Raw genomic sequence first — 22,917 nt, 5'->3', positions numbered from 1 at the left:
TCCCCACTAGAGAATCAGCCTTCATTAGCCAGCCAGCGACTGACCTTCCCACTAGAGAGTCAGTCCCGAGCCTCCAGAGGAGGCAGCTTATAAAGCCCAAAACTACGTTCTGGTTGGCCTTGGTCAAGCAAGCAAGCAGATTACAAAAGTAAAAGTTAGCTGTTAGCGTCTAGCACGAAGAAATATGGTTTCCGGTGGACAGCTATGTTATCTGTACTCCAGTGGCAATATTGTTTTATTTTTCTTCTTGGGAGCCTTGGCGCTATTTTCTCCTAGGCAGCTGGCACCTGGAGATATCACTCTCTGCCCTGTCCTTGGGTCTGACTTACTGAGGAATCGATACCAATAACTATAATGACATATTTTCCAAAGTAGTAAGGGCCGGAATAAAGAGGGGAGATGTGAACAAGGAAGATGTTATTGAAATGCATTTTTTTTTACACTGTTACATATTTAGTGCCAAAAGATTTGTAAAGCCCCTTATATTTTCTATATAGACAATTATATGCAAATAACACTTTTGTTTCTTTCCAATCCAATAAATTCCTTTTATGTTTTTCTTGTTTCTGTACAATGTTGAATCGAAGGTAGCTGAATCTCAGCCTAATTTCTAACGTAAGGCGAATGCACCTGATGTTTTATCCTTAAGTATGAGGATTGCTGTAGGGTTTTAGCAGATAGTCTTTATCAAGATAGCCTAAATCAGATTAAAGGGGTTTTGCTAAGAGTCTTTTTTTATCCTGAGTTTTTCATTCTTTACATTGTAACTCTTTATCTCTCTGTGGTTCATTTTAAATAATTTCCTCAGATCTGATTTTCAGGGTACCAGATCTCTGTTCAGATGTGTCTAATCTGCAGTTTAACCAATCTATGAAGTTTTAGATTTCTGACTTTTTTTAATTAAAAAAATCTTCAAATACAGTTGGCATTCAATATTATATTAGTTTCAAGTGTATAACATTGTGGTTAGACATTTATATACTTTAAGAAGTGATCCTCCCTCTAGGTCTGTACCCACCTGACACCATAGTTATTATTACAGCATTATTTACTATATTGCCTTTGCTGTACTTTACATCCCCATATTATTTTGTAACTGCTAATTTGTACTTCTTAATCCCTTAACCCAGTCCCCCAACTTCCCTCCCATCTGACAACCATAAGTTTGTTCTCTGTACCTGTGTTTCTGTTTTCTTTATTTTGTTTTTGAGATTGTACATAAAAGTGAAATTATATAGTATTTGTCTTTCTTTGTCTGATTTATTTCACTTAGCATAATACCGTCCATGTTGTTGCAAATGGTAAGATTTCATTCTTTTTTCTTTTTTTTTAAATTGATTAGAGCATTTAATCTATTATATTTAAAATAATTATTGAAAGGTATACAGTTATTGCCATTTTATTTTCTGATTCTTTTTGTAGTTCTGTTCCTTATTCTCTTGCTCTCTTATATCTTGATTACCTTCTCTAGTGCTGTCTTTGGAATCATTTCTCTTTATTTCTTGTATATCTCTTGTAGATTTTTGGTTTGTGGTTACCGTATGTGTTATATATACCTATGTTTATAGCAGTGTATTTTAAATTAATGGTCCCTTAAGTTCAAACACATTCTAAAATCACTACCATTTTTACTCACCCCCTCCATGTTTATGTTTTCGTCATGTTTTTTTTTTTTACTTCTTTTGTGTATGTTTGTATGCATCCCTTAATTTACTGTTCTAATTACACATGATCTTCCTACTTTTGCTTTTTAACCTTTTTACTAGTTTTAGTGTTGCTTGATCTGCTTATATTATTTTTGCCTTTTTCAGTGAGAATTTTTCTTTCTTTGTGATATTTTCTCATATGTTAATTTTTTTTCTTCTTTTTAAAGAACTCCCATTAACATTTTTTTATAATACTGGTTTGCTGGTGATGAATTCTTTTAGATTTTTCTTATCTAGGAAGCTCTTTATTTCTCCTTTGACTCTAAGTGGTAGCCTTGCTGGGTAGAGTAATCTTGGTTGCGGGTTCTTACTTTTCATCGCTTTGAATATTTCTTGACTATTTCGTGTGAATCTCTTCCAGCATACAAAGTTTCTGTTGAGAAATCAGCTAACAGTCTTATGGGAGTTCCCTTGTAGGTAACTAGTTGCTTTTCTCTTCCTGCTTTTATGAGTCTCCCTTTGTCTTTATTTAATCTTTGACATTTTAATTATGACATGTCTTGGTGCGGACCTCTTTGGGTTCATCTTGCTGGAGATTCTCTGCACTTCCTAGGCTTGTGTGTCTTTTTCTTTCACCAGGTTAGGGAAGTTTTCAGTCATTACTTATTCAAATAAATTTTCAATTCCTTGCTCTCTTTTCTCTCCTTCTGGTAACCCTCTGAATCAAATGTTGTTATGCTTGTTTTCCCAGAGGTCCATTAAACCGACCCCAATTTTTTTTAAGATTATTTTTTTTGTTGCTTCTCTGATTAGGTGTTTTCTGTTAACTAGTCTTAAATTGCTAATTCAATCCTCTAATGTTTGATGTTGATTCCCCTAATGTAATTTTCATATCAGTTATTGCATTATTTATTCCTGACTGGTTCTTTTTTATGTTTTCTATCTCCTTTTTTATATTTTCTATCTCTTTGTTGAAGTTCTCAGATCATCTATCCTTTCCCTAAGTTCATTTAGCATAGTTATAAACAGTGTTTTGAACTCTGCATCTCGTACATTACTTGCCTCTGTTTTGTTTAGTTCTTTTTTCTGGAGTTTGTCCTATTCTTTCATCTGAGACATGTTTCTTTGTCTCCTCAATTTTGGCTGCCTCTCTGTGTTTGTTTTTATGTTGATCTGCTGTGCCTCCCAGTCTTGCCTGAGTGGCCTTATGTAGTAGGTGTTCTGTGGGGCCCAGTGGTGCACTCTTACCTGAGCCGATGATCCAGGTGTGTCTCTTGTGTGCGCACTTTCCTGTTGTAGTTGAACCTTGATTTTTGTTTGCGTGACAGTGGGTGGGATTGACCCTCAGGCTGACTGACTGTGAAGACTAACTCTGACTGCAGCAGGTGAACTGTACAAAGAGGTGTTGACCCTGTGGAGCAGTATTCACTTTAGTGGGGCTCTGCGGCCTGCTAAATTCACCCTTTGGATGTGTTGTTTGTGGAGCTAATCGAGTGGTGCTATGGTGTGTTCTGAAACTGGCCACTGGGTTTATTGGTTCTGGGACTCTTTGGAGGGGCTCCAGTGTAGTCCAAGTTCATTCAGCCTGTGCCTGGGGGCCACCTGGTAGATACAGAGTGATCTGCAGATAGTTGCCACATAGGCTGGGTTTGGAGGTATCTAGGAGGTGAATTGAGGTGGGTTGCCACTAGTGCTGGGCTTGGAGCCACTTAGCAAGAGGTACAGGGATTGCTGAAGCCAGCCACTGCTTGTTTTGGGTTCGTGGACCTTTGAGAGATTTTTAGGCAAGTCTGTAGCATGAGCCTAGCCAGCCACTTGTGTGGAATAGCCTCTGAAAGAGGTTTGGGAAGGGAGCATAAATTGGTTGTGGTGGGATCTTAAAGAATCACCAGGGTGGGGTGTGAGTGGTGTTAGCCAGGTTGATGGAGACTCAGATATAGCTCCTACCTGGACCTGCCGGCTGTGTAGTTGGAAAGTTCAACAAAAGAACATCAGCTTCTGCCAGTACTTCCATATGCAGTCTGTGTGGGGGGAGAGCTTAAGAAAGGAATAATGGCGCCTGCTTGCACTTCTGTCTGGGAAAAATTTACCCCTTCAGCCCTCACCCTGAAACTAGATAATTCAGTTCCTCTCCATATGTTCCTGGTGTTTTTCAAGCTTCTGTCCCTTTTCTGGAGCTTAGGGTGATTGAGTGTAAGTGAGCGAGTCTGTGCTTGGGCCCTTTAAGGGGATGTCTGGGTTTCCAGCAGCCCTCTGTTTGGCCAGGGTAGAATCTTTGAAGATTTTCACAGTGAGCTATTGTAGGTACTTCTCTTCCCGGCACTGGTGCTCCAGGCTAGTGAGCTTGGTGTTGGGCCAGGGCCCCTAGCTCTTCAGGGGGACGGGCCCTCCACGACCGAGATATCTGACTCTCAATTGCCACCCCTGGGTGTGGAACCAGAGCCCATTTCAAGTTTCCTACAAGTCTCAAAGTGGGTTTTTCTTTATATCCGTAGTTATAGGAATTCTGTTCAGCTGGTCTTCAGGTACTTCTCAAGGGTGGCTATTCTGTAATTTAGTTTTAATTTTGATGTGAGAGGTTAGCATAATGATTATTACTTTGCCATCTTGACTGGAACTCTGTCATGACTTTTTTATTTCTAGAATATGCATGTGTTTACATGTGTATACATACATATGAACACATACAGACACAGCTTTTTTCTAAACCTCTTTTTTATTTTTTACCATATGTTTTATTATTTTATGTGTTTAATTAGCACATAAAATTGTACACATATTTATTTTATGATCTCTATTCTGTTTTTCTTATCCCAAGTTCTTGAGGGCCTAATCTTGCTGTTTATCTCCTGACTCTGCTTGTAATGGATTGTTTCCTTCTTTGTCTTACCCTTTTGGATGATGAGCCTGTCTTTAGCATGCATAATCTGGTGGTGGTCTGCAGTTGGCCCTTTGTATCTATGGGTCCTGTATCCATGGGTTCTACATCTGGGGATTCAACCCACTATGGTTAGAAAATGTTAGAAAAAAATTGTTACTTTGTTGCTGACAAGTACTGCGTAGTCAGGCCTATGATAAGAGGCATCTGAACTAAACATGTGTAGACTTTTTTATTTTTGTCATTATACCCTAAACAACACAGTATAACAATGATTAACATAGCATTTACATTGTATTATTACTATAAATCATCTAGAGATGATTTCAAGTATATGAGAGGATGAGCATAGGTTATTGTAAGGCAAGAGCTCCAGGTCAGGAACCTGCACCTGGGCCTTGGATATTCTGAAAAAACCACCAGGAGGTCCAGAGGAGTGAGACATGCCATTTATTACTCATAATACAGTGAGGCTTCAGCACTTGGTAGGTTAGAGCTATAGGAAAAGGCATCTGGCCAAGAGCAAGCATTGTTTTATATGCGAGCAAAGGGGAGGGGGTTGCTTCATCCAGGAGAACAAGGGTCTTTCCCCCACAGATAAAAATAGGATATGCTGCCTAGCTAGTGTTAGGGAGGACCAGTGGGCAGATAATGTCCATGGGCAGATAGTGCTCATGGGTACAGTGAGAAGTGTCTTGGGGACAGGCACAGCCTGGGGAACTCTCTATTCACTGTCTTCCTTGAGGGTGCTGACCAAACTGTCTTTTTTGTCTTCTTTGTATGTGGAGGGGCTATGTTTGAATTAACCTCACAGTTACATGCAAATACTATGTTATTTTATATAAGGAACTTGAACATCTGAGGATTTTGGTATCCGGGGGTCCTGGAACCAATCTGTGGGTACTGAAGGAAGACTGTACAGTTACTTCTGCCAGTACCTGGGGATATCGCTGGCATATGACCAATTTGGTATAATTTTCTTATCTAGGGATTTCCTGAACTACACATACATAGAGTAGTGTAGAACTCCCAAAACCACAATAGAGATGCAGACAGACCAATGGTTACCACTTACTGGGGGACTAGGAGACATTTCCCTCTCCCAGGCCAAGGCTCTGTTTTCATAACTTTATTTTTCCAGTTCAGTTTTTGTTGAGATCGTTGTCCTTTGAGGGTTCCAGATGTATGTAAAAGCAGCAGTTCTACTTTCTTTCCACTCAAGAGCTTATTTCCTGTCCTGTAGGATGTTAAAATAAAGTGACTTCCAAGACACTTTTAAGTAAAGGAGGTTAGAATTAATAATTATGCCAGGATGATAGGTGTAAGCCAGGATGTATGGTCACCTCGGTTGAAACCCAAGATCCAGATCACACTGCTGGCTAGCCCCTGTCCTGCTGATTCTCTCTCTTAGGTTAGGGCCTAAGGTCGTTACCCTTACTTTCTTGCCACACTCTTGGAGGCATTTAAAAGGATGTCTTACATTTTATCTCACATTTCTATGTACTCATAGTGAGAACTTTTAGGTTATCTAGTCTGCCACAGTGGCAGAACAGTCTGTCTTTTGCCTTAACATTAGAATCTTTCTCTATCTCCTTTGGTTCATCTTAAGATAGAATATTAGAAAAAGACAGTGGAAGGACTGGTGAGAGGGTCTAGGGAGGAGGGAAAGAGCAAACAGATATGGGGAGAGGAGAAGAGTAAATAGAAGAGGGAATGAAAGGTTGGAAAGACAGACAGAATGGAGAGTCAGAGAGATATTTTGATGGATATAGAGACACTGACCATATGAATAAGTCAGACATATGCATGGAGAGATGCACACAAACACACATACATCGGGCACAGACTCAGACCAGGAGGCCTGGCACAGATAATGTGTGGACCCAGAGACACGCACTCATAAAGCCATACACATGTATCATCCTCAGGGGCATAGGCAGCCAAAAGTACAGAGTGAAAATAGAAAACAACCAAATCCAAGTGTGTTAACATAATTGTAAAGAATAAACCTGAAATCAGTGGGAATAGAAAAGATGGCTTTAGAATGAACCGAAAGAGTATTACCAGCAGTTGGCTTCCACAGCAACAGTGGTTGTGCAAGGAGTGGGGCTTGCTGGTGGCAACTGCATGGAGCAAACCAGTGGGATCAAGCTCTTGATTTTGATCTCATTGATCTAATTAATGGAGATATAATCACTGATTTTCAGGTAGCACAACAATAGTAACTAACAAATAAGAATAAACCAATCTGATTTAAAATTAACAGGCTTTATTTGTTTATTTCTTCATTGCCTTGCAGGTCATAGCCAGATATAGAAATGTGACTATCAAAAATTGAAATTAAAGGTTTGAGATTTTGACCATGTCAAATATTCTTCTAAAAATAAGAAACTGATGTACCTGGGGCCAAACAGGGCAGGGCAAGGAAGTAGAAGGTGGGAAGTTTCTGTTTTGTGAGGATTATCTTTTGTGTCTGCTATTCTGTTCACCCAGCACATTTTAGGCATTGCCAAACTTATTTGTTTTCCTTCTTACTAGTTTTCTAGACCATAATGACGTCCATTTATACTAGGCGTTATTTTATTGCATAGATTCTTTATGACACTAGCACAAGTTTAAAAGCCAAGATGAGCAGTTGTGGATGTTTGATACTGTGAAGTCTGTGAAAGGGCAGAAGAAAATTAGTTTACCTAGCATAGGAGAATAATTCTAAATTACGCTGGCTAGCACACATGCTCTTCGGTGTTTTTCAGTTTTGAATAAAGCAATCCTGTCAGACCTTGTGTGAAGCTGAAACATGGACTGTGTGAAACATGGCTTAAAACGAAAGCAGCATGACTATTTTTCCGTTATCACTTGAAAGTCTGCCAGAAGACTCTTAGAGTGACCCTTCTATTAATATTTTTATTTGACTGTGTGTCTTAGTCATCATTGTAAAGAAGCAGTGATTCAAACTCTGCTTTCTTGGTACTAGGTAAAGGTCATCTCAAAAGATTCCATAACATTTCTTTCTTTCTTTTTTTTTTAAAATAGCATTTCTTAAAACTGCTCTTCTCTCAAAATATCCCTGCCTCAGAGGCCCATTCTTCTTGTCATTATGGATCATTTTGTCTTTTGTTTTAAGAGGTAGGTGAATCCACATCAGGAACACTGAAGTTTTAAGCATCAATTTCTAGCTAAGACTCTATATGGACTAGAAAATATGTAATAAAAATAGCATGATGCATTTGGGAGTACTCTAAATACATGTTTTGTCTCACCGTTAACTGACTATAGCCTTTTGAATACCAAGAATGCATTCTTTATGACCATGAAATAGTTCACATAGATAATAGGAAAGACACAAATGTGATTACCAACCCAGAGTAATCTTTTGATATCAACAGGACTGAACAGAATACCTGGCATATAGTAGCAACTCAGTGCATGTTTGTTCAACCTAACTGAATTCAATTGACTAGTCTTGCCAGGAAAAAAAAAAGGAGAAAAAAAGAAAAGTAGCATAAATTTTTGACTCTAGGAAAGAGTCCAGTGCCTTAAGCGATTTTAAGTACACTGTTCCTCCGTCTCATAGATTGTGGTCAGATATTTTTTTCTTTGTTATTCACTTGCTGGTCCTGTGCTCTGATGGTGGCATGTACTTCATCTGACCTTGCTGACTAAATTGTAAGTTCAAGTAGGATGAACTGCATGTCACCTTTCTCTGTGCCCTTCCCAATGGCTGACCAGGTGCTGATCTTCCTCGCTGCAGAGCTGTTGGCCCCTATGTGGTGTCACTAGCCAACTCATCTCTGCCAGTCTCTCCTCAGGGATGGAAATACTGCAGTGGGGCTTCACTCTTTTCAGTAAGGGTAGTAGTCTGCTAAAATGATACCTAAATGGCATCCAGCCAAGTCAATATTTTAAATCTTACAAATTTGTACTTTTTTTCTGGCTAAATTAGTACATTAGGTACTTCAGAAGGGGGCTGGTGGGAAAAGTCAATGTGTCAGCCCTGGGAAGGTGGGTCCGAGGGAGTTCTGATGCTGTGGGGATTTCCAAGAGAGGCCTGGAGGAGAGGAGAGAAGTATTTAACATGGTGGTGGATTGGGGGAGGGTTAGATGAACAATTAAAGCTTAAAATTAGAGCTTACAGATGAAATAAATAATTGTGCTTTAAAATAGGTAGAACACTGTTGTTTAGAACTGATTTTAGCGGTGAAGTTTATTTCGTTTGTAATCTCTGATTTTAAGCTTAATATCCCATGAATGTCTTGCTTTTAATTCTTGCCTTTCAGAAACATAACTGAGCCAAACTGAGACCACTGTACTCTTCCATCTGTGTTCTGACTCATTAGGGGCATTTTTCCTAACTGCAGTGAGGGGTTTGTTTTTTTTTCCTTTATGGCTAAGGAAGCAGTTTTGTCACGCTTGACTTCAGGGGGTAAATTTGAGTGATATGGCAGGCTTATTTTGCTTGTAAGAATGCTGCCTTTTTCCATATTTTTGTTACCTGAAAATTTGAGCTTCCTTGCCAAAATACATGCTGTAATTATTATATTTCTACTCAAGATCTGGGGCTGTTCTCTTAAACTTGAATTGTAGGAAATACCTGGTAATTCCTTGTACCTTTGTACCCTGCCATTTGATATTTAAATCAGTGCTAGATCACCTGGGTTCTGTGGTGGCCCTGAATTCAGGGTTACTCAGAGAAATCTGTCAAAGTTAAAGTTAGCATGTCAGCTCGCACCTGGCATAAGAGTTTTATTACTTTGCACTCTACAGTTATGGAACATAAATCTGGGTTACGATTGAAGAAAATGCATACCAGCATGTTGTTAAATGGTTTTTTCTAACCAATGTCCTGGCAGCTCACGAATGTTGCCCCCTAAACTGTATAAACATTTAGGTATGCTTTCAAATCAGAATTAGCCAATAATCTCCCTTTTCCTCAGCAGCATTGCATACTGTTGTATCTAGGGAAGAGATTTTCTTGAATTTTTTTGTGTGTGTGTAAACTTCCTAGTTATCTCATCCAGGATTGAGATCCCAAAATTTAAATTCTAGGAAGAACTTGAGAAAGTTATGAATCCAATTTAGGGGCATCTGGATTTTCCTCTGGATTTTCCTTTGCCTTCCTCTTATTTCAGACTCCAGTTTTTCTAGGGCTTTTGGGATCTGAGTTAAGGTCTGGCCTAGCAGGGATTGTGGGAAAAGCTCTGGACTCTAGAATTCCAGCTTGGAGACCAGAGTACCAGTCTGCTTCTCTTATCACCCAGCTAGACACCTGTCTTGGCCTCACTCACTTCATCTGTGAGTATCATGTCAAATCCTGATCTTGAAGGCTCTTCTGAACTCTTTATGACTTGCTCTGTGTCACTGAACTGGGTAAGGATGATACCTGGCCTGTCAGCCACACAGGAAACCATTTGTGACACAAGGAGCGTTAGGATCAGACCTAGAATTATGACTTGGTCATAAAGGAAGCATGAAAATATCTCCATCGTGTCAGACTTGATAGGGATGCAGGGAAACATGATTCCTGCTGCTTGGGTCCTGCGTGTTAGAACAAGCAGTCATCCCTTTTTCCCATGGCTCCGTTTTGACCAGAAAGTGTACAGAGGAGAGACACAGTGGCTGCTGGCAGAATGAGGGCACCTCCACTCCGAGGTTTCTCTGTGCCAATAACTTTTCATCATGAGTTCCTACAGCAAGTAGGCAGTTCTGGCAGAGAGACTCATCTTAGTGGCTGAGTGTGTGTCTCCCTGACTTCTGGGAGGGGGTCCAACAGCCACAACCAAGAGAGCTCGGGCATCTCCTAGAAGCATCAGCATGTACTGGAGAAATAATAGTCCAGTTGCCTAGAAGATAATAAGGGCTCAAATCAGTTTTTGCAGGTTTTTAAAAATAAGTATTTTAAATTACAAAAGTAAAAAAAAGCAAATTAATAAAAATATGCTCAATGCAGGAAACTGCATTGTGTGTTAGAAAACACACAAAAAAAGAAACCACACAATTGCATTATTCATAGGTAACCAAATGTTAGTGTATATTCTTTTAGTGTGTTTTCTGTGACTATGTATATTTCCCTCCCAAAACAATGTCATGATGCTTTCTTCACCTAATGTGAATAAAATATTTTTCACATGATATTTCAATAGGGGCATCACATTCCACCATCTAGATGTACTATTATTTACTATAACAAATGCCCTATTATTGGAAGCCCTCAGAATCTGTAAATTCTCCATTAGCAATTTCTAGAGCCTGCGAACATCATAGCACCAAATCCTAATCTTCAAGGAGTCAGGGATTGTCCTCAGGACTTTCACGAATTTAAAAGTACCAGGATCTCAATTCCCTAAGAAATGGCAAACTTATCTTATTTTGGCTCCACTATTGGCTGTAAACAGAAGAGCAACTGGTCTGGTAGACATGTCCAAATTGGATATTACGAGAGCAGCAAGGTAAGAGTGGAGTGCTGACACTGTCCAAGGCTAGGGAACTGAGTTCTTGGCATTGCCCTGCCTCCAGCAGGAAATACTACTTGCATATTGGTTTTCACTGATAATTGTGGGGATGATGAGAGGATTTTTAGATGTTAACAGTATCCATCGTGGTTGGGATTCCATAAATGCTCAAAAAAACCACAAAACAATAACTTAGTAGCACATTTTTTATTTACCTTTATTATAACAAAATCCTAGTTGAGCAGGGAACTCCCTCATAAAGACTCATTTTCACCAGAAAATTTCTGGCCTAACCTTTTCTAGTTCAAATTGTGGCAAGTTTGAAAAATTGTCTCTCTTGCTTATTTTTCTCCTTCCATCAAAACACCAGTGCCTTTTAACTGTGAGACTATACTGTACTCCATATAGTTTTAGTATTTGTGGTAGAAGGAGGGCCAGATAATTGAAATAGCATTTAAGATTCAATAGGCATTTCTTTAATGAAGGACCCAGTGAGAGGTCAGGAAGCTATATAGTCCAGTAAGCCATTGGCTGATGTAGGAAAAATTGCCTCCCTTGAAAGGCTTGTTGAATAAGTCTCTGGATAAGTGATTAAGTGTTGCCTTTGGTATATATATGTATGGCCATACTTGTCTTTTTTTTTTCCTTTTATCTTTGATTACCTATTAAGGCTAAGGTTAGATACTGTCTGTTTTTATGGGTGCCAATTGAGTTTCTTTGCAAATTTATTGAAATAATTGAACTCAAAATAGTTTTCATTTTGAAGCTAGAAGCTGATTTGAAGAACATTCTGAGTTTTTAATTTTAGTGTTCTCTCTTCCCTTCCCTAACTTAATTCTTTTTTGTCTTTTTAAATTATTTTTTTTTTGTTTTTCAATTTCAGTTGTCATACAATATTATGTTAGTTTCAGGTATACACCATAGTGATTAGACATTTATATATCTTATGAAGTGATCATCCTGATAAATCAAGTATCCATCTGACATCATACACAATTATTACAACATTATTGACTATATTCCCTATGCTATGCTTTTATACCCCCATAAGTATTTTTAAACTACTAATTTATACTCTTTAAGCCCTTCACCTTTTTCACCCATCCTGCCTCCCATCTGGCAACCATCAAAATGTTCTCTGTATCTATGAGTTTGTTTCTGTTTTGTTTATTTTGTTCTTTAGATTCCACATATAAATGAGATCATTTGACATTTGTCTTTCTCTGTCTTACTCCACTCAGCACAATACCCTCTTAAGTCCAGCCATGTTGTTATAGACGGCAAGATTTCATTCCTTTTTTATAGCTGAGTAATATTCCATTACACATATGTACCACCTCTTCTTCATCCATTCACCCATTGATGGATACCCAGGAAGTCTCCATATCTTGACTATTGTAAATAATCCTGCTGCAAATATATGTTCTTATGTCCCTTTAAAGTAGTGTTTTGGGTTTCTTTGGATAAATACCCAAAAGTGGGATAACTGGGTTTTTTCTCTGTCTTTTGTTAGAGCCTTTGTTTTAAAGTTGACTTTGTTATAATTATTGGTACCCCAGCTTTTTTTCTTTTTGTTTCCATTTTTATGAAATATCTTTTTCCATCCCTTTACTTTCAGTCTGTGTGCATCTTTTGATCTGAAGTGAATCTCTTGTAGGCAGGCAGCATATGTAAGGGTCTTGTTTTCTTATCCTTTTAGCCATGCTTTGTTTTTATTGGAACACCTAATTCATTTACAAAGTAATTGTTGCTGTGTAATTATTGCCACTTTATTATTCATATTTTCGACTTTTCTTCTTAAAAAAGTCCCTCCAACATTTCTTGTAATACCGGCTTGGTGGTGATTAACTCCTTTAGCTTTTTCTTCTCTGGGAAGCTCTTTATCTGTCCTTTGATTCCAAATTATAGCATTGCTAGGTAATCTTAGTTATAGGTCCTTGTTTTTCATCACTTTGAATATTTTGTGTGAATCTCTTCTGGCATACAAAGTTTCTATTGAGAAATCAGCTGACAGTCTTCTGGGAGCTCTCTTGTAGGTAACTAGTTTTTCTCTTGCTGCTTTTAAGAATGTCTTTAACCTTTGACATTGTAATTATGATGTGTCTTGGTGTGGGCCTTTTTGAGTTCATCTTGTGGGATCTGGACTTCTTGGGCTTATATGTCTCTCTCCTTTGCCAGGTTAGAGAAGTTTGCTGTCATTATTTTTTGAAATAAGTTTTCAATCCCTTGCTCGCTTTCTTCTCCTGGTGTCCCTATGACGCGAATGTTGGTGTGCTTGATGTTGTCCCAAAGGCCCCTTAAACCATCATTTTTTTGGATTCATTTTTCTTGTTGCTGTTCTGATTGGATGTTTACTGCTACCTTATCTTCTAAATTGCTGATTTGATCCTCTGCTTCATCCAATCTGCTGTTGAGTCCTTCTACTGTATTCTTCATTTCAGTTATTGTATTCTTTATTTCTAACTGGTTCTTTTTTATGTTTTCTATTTCCATTTTTGTGTTTTCTGTTTCTTTGTTAAAGTTCTGAGTTCATCTGCTCTTCTCCTAATTTCACTGAGCGTCATTATAATCAGTATTTTGATTGTCTCCATTTTGTTTCATTCTTTTTCTGGAGCTTTTTCCTGTTCTTACATTCAGGACATATTTCTTTGTCTCCCCATTTTGGCTGCCTCCCTTTGTTTGTTTCTGTGTAATAAGTAGGACAGCTATGTTTCCTGATCTTGGTAGAGTGGCCTCATGTAGTTAGTATCCTTCTGGTGCTCAGTGGTACAATCTCTCTGGTCACCTGAGTCAGGTGCTTTAGATGTGTCCCTTTTATGTATTTGCGTGCCCTGCTATTGTAGTTGATCCTTGGTTGCTGTTTGCATGTCAGTGGGAGAGAGTGCCCCTCGGGCTGATTGGTTATAAGGACTGGCTGGTGACTACAGTGGAGGAGCTGTTATTCAGGGTCTCACCCTACTGAGCAGGATGCGCTTTAGCAGGGCTGTGGTGCCTACCCAGCCTGTTCTTTAGGTGTGTTGTCCTTGGATGTGGCCCCAGTGTGCTGCTCCTGCGCAGCCTGAAGCTGGCCACAGGGCATGCAGGAGGAGGTGTCCTTCTGTAGGCCAAGTTCAGCCACAGCTGGTGTCCTGCCCAGGGCCACTTCTTATGAGCTACCAACCAGTCCACAGATGGTCACCACCCACAGTGGGCTTAGAGAGGTGCCTTGAGAGGTCAAGCCACGAACCAAGGCCAGATACCACTAATGCCAGGCTCAAGGTTGCTCAGCAAGAGGTACAGGGCATGCTGAGGCCAGTTGCTGGTTGTTTAGGTTTTGTGAACATTGGCCCACAGCATGTACCAAGACAGGCTGTTTGTATGGAAAAGCCAATAGAGGCAATTTGAGTGGACCTGCAAGTTAGGAGGGGTGGGGTTTCAGGGAAACATTAGGGTGGGGTGACTAGTATTAGGTTGATGGAGATTCAGATGGGGGCTTCCTGAGTCTGCAAACTAGGGGGATAGAGGGCTCAACTAAAGAACAGTAGCTTTCGCTTCTGTCTGGCAGAAAGCTGTCCCTCCAGCCCTTGCCCTGAAACCGACAATTCAGTTCCTCCCCAAACATCCCTGGCACTTTTTGAGCTGCTGCCCCCAGTGCTGGAGCTCAGAGTGAGTTTGTCAGTGGGTAAATCCATGCTGCGGCCCTTTCAGAGGCACACTGGGAACTCCTGCAGTCTTCCTATCTCATTCAGCCACAATCTCCACTGATTTTCACATCCAGATTTTGTGGGACCTTCTCTTCCCAGCACTAGAACCTGGGTCGAGGAGTCCATTGTAGGGCTGGGACACCTTGTTCCTCTGGGAAACCTCCTCAGACAGGATATTCCTCCTGATTTTTAACTACCACATGTGAGACCAGCCCATTGCATGTCTCCCACCCCTCCTACCAGTCTCAAGGTGGCTACTCCTATATATCTATTTGTAGGACTTCTGTTCAGCCAGACTTTATGAGATTTTCAATATTGGTTGTTCTGTAGTTTAGTTGTAATTTTGATGTGGTCGTTAGATGATGATACAAGCATAATGTCTACCTAGTCTGCCATCTTGACCTAAATCCTCCCTAACTTAATTCTTTTGTTTTTCTTACCCAGTCTCTCATTCCCTATGAATCAATTTTTAACTGGAAAACATCTATTATGGGATTCTTAATTGTTTATATATTTTACTGACAAGCCTCTAGCCCTTGGAGATTGTTCTAAGGCAGGGATTACAAAAGCAGATGCCCATGGAGGTAGGAATGTTCAAAAGGGAGGAGCAGCACCTGATGACTGTCAGCAAAGTGATAGGGTTGACACTGGGGACCGGAGCCTTAGGTCCCACCTGAAGGGTCTGGCAGTGCTCCAGTGGATTGTGGCCAATTGGAATGGAGGCATAGTGTTGCCAAATGATCTGATTTCTCACAAGAAGCTGGAAGTATGGATTTTTTTTCCCCTGTTGGCATATATATGATGCATAAAAGTTATTATATGTTGCCTCAAATAGATAAATTTAAAAAGAAAACGTATGGATCAAACAAAGTACATCCACAGCCCAGATTATGCCCACAGATAGCCAATTGGCGGCCCTTGCTCTAAAGGGTAAGGTTTGCTTTTTCAAAAAATAACAATGAAGCAGAGTGTGTGGATGCTGATTCTGCTTAAAGCTGAGCTATATTATTTTTCCTTACCTTTAAAAAGGAACTATCACTAAACTAGAGTTTAGATGAATCAGTTATAGCATAGAACTCTCCTTAATTGTGTGTTATAACTTAGTTCTGCTAGTTTGTAGTATGCTGGGTGCAGAGCAGACTTTTAAAAAGAAAATGTAGTTTTAGGCTGATAGATCTCCAGCCAAGCATCTAATTTTGATGTATGATTTTCTCAGATTTCTGAATATCAGTGTTCCCAGTTGAGCCTAGAATCTATTAACACAATAACTGTAGGCTTCCTCCCCCCGCCCCCCCCCAAGACTCTTTGAATATATTAGCAATTTAAGGTTGAAAAAATTGAAAATGAATTTTGACTCTGCTCAGTTATCAGATTCATGTATTTTCTTTTTTTTTCTTTAAAGATTTGAACATGGAATTCAATCCTTCAGACCATCCTCGGGCCAGCACAATATTCCTCAGTAAATCTCAGACGGACGGTAGGTTACTGATTTGTTTCCCTTAAAAAAAAAAAAAAAAAAAAGATGACGACGACGAAGAAGAAGAGAATGCCCATGTTGGTAACTAGCCTAAATCTTGATTTTCCACTAGATATGTTTCTTAAGGTAAAATTAGAATCCCCTTTAATAACCTCCAAATATATTGTTTAATGGTGGTTCTCTGGGTTTTTCTTTTGTGTTGTTGTTTTTAGAATTTCCTGTTTGAAGCAATTATCCTCATTTTGCCACACAGCTATGCCCATTACGTAGCAATAGTTTCTAGCCTGAGAATCAGAAAGTTTCCTTTGAGAATTGATATTTATAAAAATTTTCTAAAGACCAGAAGTATTTGTTTTTTTAAACAGTATGTAAAAAAAGCAAATATAATCCTTAAATAAAAGCATCATTATCTCTGTTGTATCATTTGAGAGCAGAATTGAACCTGTACACTGCAGTAGACCTTTCCTTTTGTCAAGCTTTGACTAACCAGTTTATTCTGCAATTTTTGTGTTTTGTCCCAGGAGTGTGTGGCATTTCTCCTGGGTTTTTTTCTCTCTTTTCAGGACCTGGCTTATTTCACTGTTCCCTGGCCTTTGACTACAAAGGAGAGATAAAACTTATACAGTACAGTGAATGTGAACCTTCTCAGTTGGATTCCTGAGAAAAAAATAGCAGGAGAAATGTGTTAAATGATGATATAGTGACCAGGATGTTGTATTACCATGCTAGAGTCCTATATGATTTTATTCCTGACTCCTTTGGCAAATTGCTAAGCTCTAATTTAGGGAAGAGCCTCAGTCGACTAGAACATAATTCAGCATATTAAGAAAGTAAGTTTATAATAAGAACTGATAGCTCCTCAATAATGGTTAGGTAACAATTTTGACATGGTATAATACAGATATAATATTGGTGATCTTTAAGTAGGCCACTGACTTGAATTGTGAGAATTTGGTGCATTTATACAAAATCAGTGTTTCAAGTGTAAGAACAAATCATTGTAGGCTTTAAATACTTGTAAAGTATGTTTTAAATGTATTGAGTAAAAACAAAACATGTTCTTCTTGGCCTGGTGAAGTGAGAAACCGTTGGGAGGTGTAGGATATTGCAAAAGAAGGAAAGTGACAGTGAGGATAAGGGTTTAGGACAATGAAAAATGAGAAAAACATTTTTTGCACTTAATGATAGGGCTATGAAAACAAGTTACAAGGTTAGCATATTTCCAGGTTTGGTTCTTGGTTCCAGTAAATTTAACCAACATTCTGAAAATTTTCTAATGAGATTCACATGGAATTGCATTAGAGTCTCTAAGTAGATGACACATACCTTGATTGTCATGGTAAAAAGAAACTCAGGGATTGCCCGACCTGACAAAGATTGCTCTAGAAAGGGGGAAGGAAGTATACATCTTCCCCTTCACCTCTACTCCAAACCTCATTCCCACTTCCTTTACTGGAATATTAGGGTATCGGTTACTCTGACCCTTCTGCTTGTTGCTTGTTTCTTTTTAAATGCTGGAGCTTTCCATTCAATATGTAAACCTACTTAAGTCTCACAGGTTAAACACAAGAAAAGAAAAAAATAACCATCATCTTCTCCCTGAGGTGTTGTTCTCTTCTCTCCTCTGTTGAACAGAAGCTCCTGTACCTTCTCTACTTCTCTTTCCATTCACTATTGCACTGAAATCTTCCAACACCACTTTTCTATGGAGACTGTGGTAGAGTTGCCTGGGAACCTTTGTCCTCTCTTAGCTCTTGACCTCTTATGTGTTGCTTGGTGCCATTGATTATTCCTTCTCTTTTGGCTTCCTGTCTTCAGCCAGGCCAATTTGTTGAAAATAAGCCCATCTCATCTTTAGAAATAATTAAAAGAAATAGGTTTTAAAAGTAGGCAAATTCAGTAACTTTACCGAGTTAATTCTTTGGTGAACTGATTGTCAGAGAATTGGCTGTTTGGGAAATTTGTCCTGAGATACTCTTTTATTTAAGGTCCTTCTCAGATATCTTACTCAATCTTTTCTCTATTCATCCCTTTAATGTTAGTATTTTCTAGGGTTCTCTGCTTTACTCTCTTATCTTTTGGGTCTGCACAGTTTCTCCCAGTTTCCATGCCATCTGTAGTGTAGCCAGAGTTTTCTCTGCAGTGTTCAGAACCCATAGATCCAGTTGCCTACTAGACATCTCTACAATGAAAGTTCTTTGTAAGTTTTTCTTACTCACTGTATCCCAAACAGAACTTAAGAACTATAGTTAACCTCCTGCATTTCCCACCTTGACCAGGTCCCCAATCCAGGGATGGCCTAGAATTTTCCTGAACTCTTCCCTCTTCTCAGTTTTCACATTTGGCAATGGTGCTGGAGCTGATTCACACTGGGTTGTGGGAGCTGATTGTGCACATTTCTTCCAGTCTCCAAATTCAGTGACTTACATTGGGAGTTTGAAATAGCCATCATGGGAGCTTTGACACCATAAAAATTGACAAATACTACAAGTCAGGGAATTCTTTCTTTCTTTCTTTTTTTCTTTCTTTCTTTCTTTCTTTCTTTCTTTCTTTCTTTCTTTCTTTCTTTCTTTCTTTCTTTCTTTTAAAGGCAGCACACCATTGCATCCAGGTGATTAACGGTATATTAATTTTTACTTCTTAATAATCCCTTCAATCTGACTGTTCTTCCCTAGTCCCATTGCTGCCACTTTAGTTCAGACTCATAATTTCTCACTTGGGTTACCACAGCAGTCTCTGGACTTCCTTTTGACCATATCCCTTTCCATTCCTATGTCTGTGCTGCTGCTAGGTGAAGAAAACTTTCTGCAGATTAGAGCTGATTATGTCACTTGCTTGCTTAAACATTTTTAATGGCTCCCAGTTGCTTTAGAATTCAATTCCAGATGTCTTAGCGTGATATACAGGACCCTTGGTGATCTCATCATGTGCATTTCCCCGGCCTGCTGCTTGCTCTCATGTTCTTCTGCAGTCACCCAGGTTCCCCTTCTGTCTTCATACATCTCATTTCTTGCATCTTCAAGGTTCATTCCTGTTATCACTTCTTCCTCAAATGTATTCTTGACCCCTTAGGCTAGGTTAAGTAGGCCTTTGGTGAGCTCCCATAGTAGCTTGTGAGTGCTTTTCTCTTCATAGTCTGAACCATATTGTGGTATTTAAAACTATTTCCTTGTCTGTGTCAGCAACCATCTCCTAGAGGAAAGGCATAAACTTATATTTCTATTAGAAGACCCCTCACCTCTTCTAAGAATACCAGAGCATTTCTAAATTGTGGGTCCCACCTCCATTTTATTTCTAATTGTGAGAAATGTTGTAATCTGCAGTTGTAAGGCACACAACTCCTTTGAGGTCCCTTTCTTATGAAACTGGTCATCTCTCTTCAGGTTGATGTGGTCCTTCAGCAGTTTAGAGTAGGTTTGTGGGTAGGAGGCTACTGTTGGGGTGATGACAGCTGCATCAGGGCAGCTGCTGCCTGAGACCACAGCCATATACTCTTACCTTCATAGCTCTGCTCTGCAGACCTCTCATCCTCTTTCTTCCCCAGCACTCAGTGGTTTCACAAACAAGCTCCGTCTGCTATGCTTCACACCTGCCAACTGTTTGTTGTTCTGATTTAGATGATACCTGCATTAAGTCACTAGGAGTTTCTTAACTGTTAAATTCCTTTCCCTCTGATATCAAAGTGATTTAGGCTGGCCTTGAAACCTTTTCTCAGTGTTCAAAAGGAGACTGGAAACGTAGGAGAATGATAATGGAGTATTTGCCTAATTAGACCTTCCCCAGCTGGCTGAAGTTAGGGATGTCCTGTCCAAATCCAGAGTGACTGCTGTCAGTCATGTTTTTACACAAATGGGATGTAATTGTAGAATTTCTTTGTATGAGAGCCATTCAGCAAAGAACCAAGGGTTCCTCATGGGGTGCGGGGGGGGAGGGGTGTGTGGAGTTGCCAGGTAAGAGAAAAATTGGTTCACTTGGCCTACCTTGGCTGTTCATGCTGTCATTTTTGCATGTGGGGAAGAATTGCTGTTCCAAATATATTTTCCTTTTTTTTACTGTTTTAATTCACTGTTTTCAAAGATATGAGAGGCTCCCATTAAGTACCAGGAGAGAGCAGCCAAACTACATCTTTTTAATTTTAATTAATATGGTTTTTAGAGGTTCATCTTTAAAATTCTGTGTCTCAAGAGTTTCTTGAAATAATTGAAGGAATAAAAACCACTATCCCTTGAATGACTTAAAGCCAAAAAAGAAACATTAAAATTCAAAAATAAAAAATATGAGACATGGTTTGTTTGTTTGTTTTTGCACATTCTTTCAGAAATACTGAAATTGAAAAGATGTTTTATAGCCTTCCTTTGTTTGGGGTCATGTTTTTGTTCCTGGGCAGCTTTGAACTTGTACATCATGAGAGAACCAATCTTTTTGTACTCCTTTTATCTGGCATTTAGCAGTAGCTCATCCCTGTGCCCTGCTTGGGATCACCTTTCTTGTTGTCACATCCCTGTTTTTTAACTTCCCCAGTTCTTTATCACCATCTTGTGCGCTTGTTCCAGGATGCCCCTCGCCACTCCCTGTCAGTCACTCTGTGCGCTTCCCCCATAGCTTATCAAGTCCTGTAGGGAATACATTTGCAGTTAGAAACTGAAGAATCCACAGGAGCTCAAAGCTTTTATACCATGCTTTCTTTCCTTTGCTTATGCACCATGGAAAATAATTTCGAAAAACTATGAATTCAAACATTTTTATGTTGACTGTAAAAATTTTCATCCTTTCAAAGGATGTAATTTCTGATGTATTCATTGATATTTTGAAATAAAACTCTCCCTCTTTTAAAAAACATTTCAGTTAAAATCTCAATACTGTAGCGATTCAATAATCCACTATCAGTCATTTAAAAAGGCATGAACACACTCTTCTTTAACAGTTGGACATTGCATATTATTCCTTTTTCATCTTGAACTTGCCATTTTCTCATGCCATTTTCTCCATAGCATTTTATCCAAATATAATATATTTTGATTTCTAGAAGGCATTTATCACACCATCATACTTCTTTTTTATGAAATTGTGGATCTAAATTTAAATTTTTATTCTTCATAATTATGTTAATAAATATTAAAAATAAGTTTTCGATTGAGGTATCATTATTATTATCATCAGCCCTCATTCGATCAAAACAATACAAACATTAAAATTTGAATGAATAATAAATAGAAAAATAAAATAATTTTTAGAAAAGTACTTCTTACTGAGATGCTTCTATAGATGAATATTATTACATATTACTGGAATGAGGTGCTGGTCATCATCAAATTTTTTGTTCTTATAGATGTATGTGCTGAGGAACTTTGTTCATATGTATAAATAGAAGGGAATAGAAGGAATTTTGGTACAGTAATACATACCCTAAATTCTTTCTACTCCGTCTAATTTATTTATACATCATAAAATCTCCAAGGGATTTGTCATCTCAAATAATTCCTAATAACCAGCTACAGTTCAATATTGTTCTTCAATTTTGTTGACAGTAAGGAATTGGAATCCACTCGATTTGCAAGAGTTTCTCACCTAGTTATAGTAGCTTCTCACTTTTGCACATTCTAGGAAGTACACCAAAGGGGCTTTGCCAGACATACAAATAATTTATATCTGCTACTCTTTTCATTTGGTGGCACCTACTTTAACCTACATACTCAGGAGCCATTGAAAAATGACTCTTATTCATTTCAGAACACCATCTCTGATTTCTTTGACCCCGTTGCAGCCAGCATATCCCTCTGTAGGAGCTGTGAACTTCATCGTGTTGTTATGATTTATTGCATGTCTTACTTGTACCTTTATATCTGTATGCCATCCATGTACAGTGACTAATTCATAGACGAGTTTATGTTGAATGAATGATCTCCACCTGTGCTTTTCCTCTGAACTAATGTTTTTAGCTTTTCTTTTGATTTAAATGTTTTTATCAAAATGTTACATATCCTTCATCTGGCCTTGTTGGCAAAGCTAGGGATCATGGTCAAACCAGGCATATTTGATGTATTTTCTGTCAAAAAGGTCTGATTTCATTTTTTTTTCTATTCATGTAACATGTTAATACACATGCCCGTGATCACTATTGCTCTTCTAATCCTGATACAGGCCAGATGGTTGTCATGTGGTACATGCCTGGCCACCAGCCTACTATGTCTTCCAGCTCGGTCTGTGCTCTGTTCCCTTGGGCCTCTCTCCCTTGGAGCCTGTGTCTTTGATGGGACTCTAACGACTGAAGGGGCATAGTCCTGATGGAAATCATCACTACTGTGTGACCCCTGCAGGTACAGAGCCAGGAGTCCTCCCAAAGCCCGTAGTAGAAATGTCTACAAGGCAGGGCAGATTCCAGGCTGTGCTGCAGGTTACGGAACCTGGAGTAAAGGCGGCTGCCTCACTCCTGTGTCTGCTTGTCCCTCTGTCAGGTGCCCTGGGAGAGTTCTTTCATGTGAGATGGGTGCATGTCCAGTGTGGGTTGGAATGCCTTTTTCTGTGGAACAGGAGAAGAGTCCTTGTGAAAGAGGAGGTGAAGAGGGAACCCCTGCTCATGCCTCATCATTTTCCAGACTTTGAACATCTGGTTTCAAGACAAGCTGCTCTAGTCTAGCCCTGACTTATTTTTTGACCAGATCATTTCAGGGTTAGAATTACAGAAACTACTATTGCCTTACCTTATTGCACCCCCCCCCCCCCCGCTAGTCTGGGGGAGTAGATGCTCAAGAAATAATCAGAAGTGGAGAGTAGTGCATAAGTG

The 22,917-nt window shown here is 39.1% G+C and overlaps 1 protein-coding gene across 5 annotated transcripts in view; it reads left to right on the top strand.

Annotated features, from left to right (window-relative positions):
- Window positions 1–22,917, top strand: part of CCNY (cyclin Y) — a 195,861-nt gene that overhangs the window by 114,361 nt on the left and 58,583 nt on the right. For all 5 annotated transcript variants that reach the window (XM_036228040.1, XM_036228042.1, XM_016159626.2 and 2 more), the window contains one exon: window positions 16,059–16,133. In XM_036228040.1, the coding sequence (XP_036083933.1) occupies window positions 16,059–16,133 (75 nt within the window). The remainder of the gene's footprint in view (window positions 1–16,058; window positions 16,134–22,917) is intronic.

Source organism: Rousettus aegyptiacus, unplaced genomic scaffold (genome assembly GCF_014176215.1).
Source record: "Rousettus aegyptiacus isolate mRouAeg1 unplaced genomic scaffold, mRouAeg1.p scaffold_m13_p_10, whole genome shotgun sequence".
Classification (NCBI taxonomy): domain Eukaryota; kingdom Metazoa; phylum Chordata; class Mammalia; order Chiroptera; family Pteropodidae; genus Rousettus; species Rousettus aegyptiacus.
Note: the sequence above shows the minus strand (reverse complement) of the source record. Positions and strands in the feature narration are given on the sequence as shown.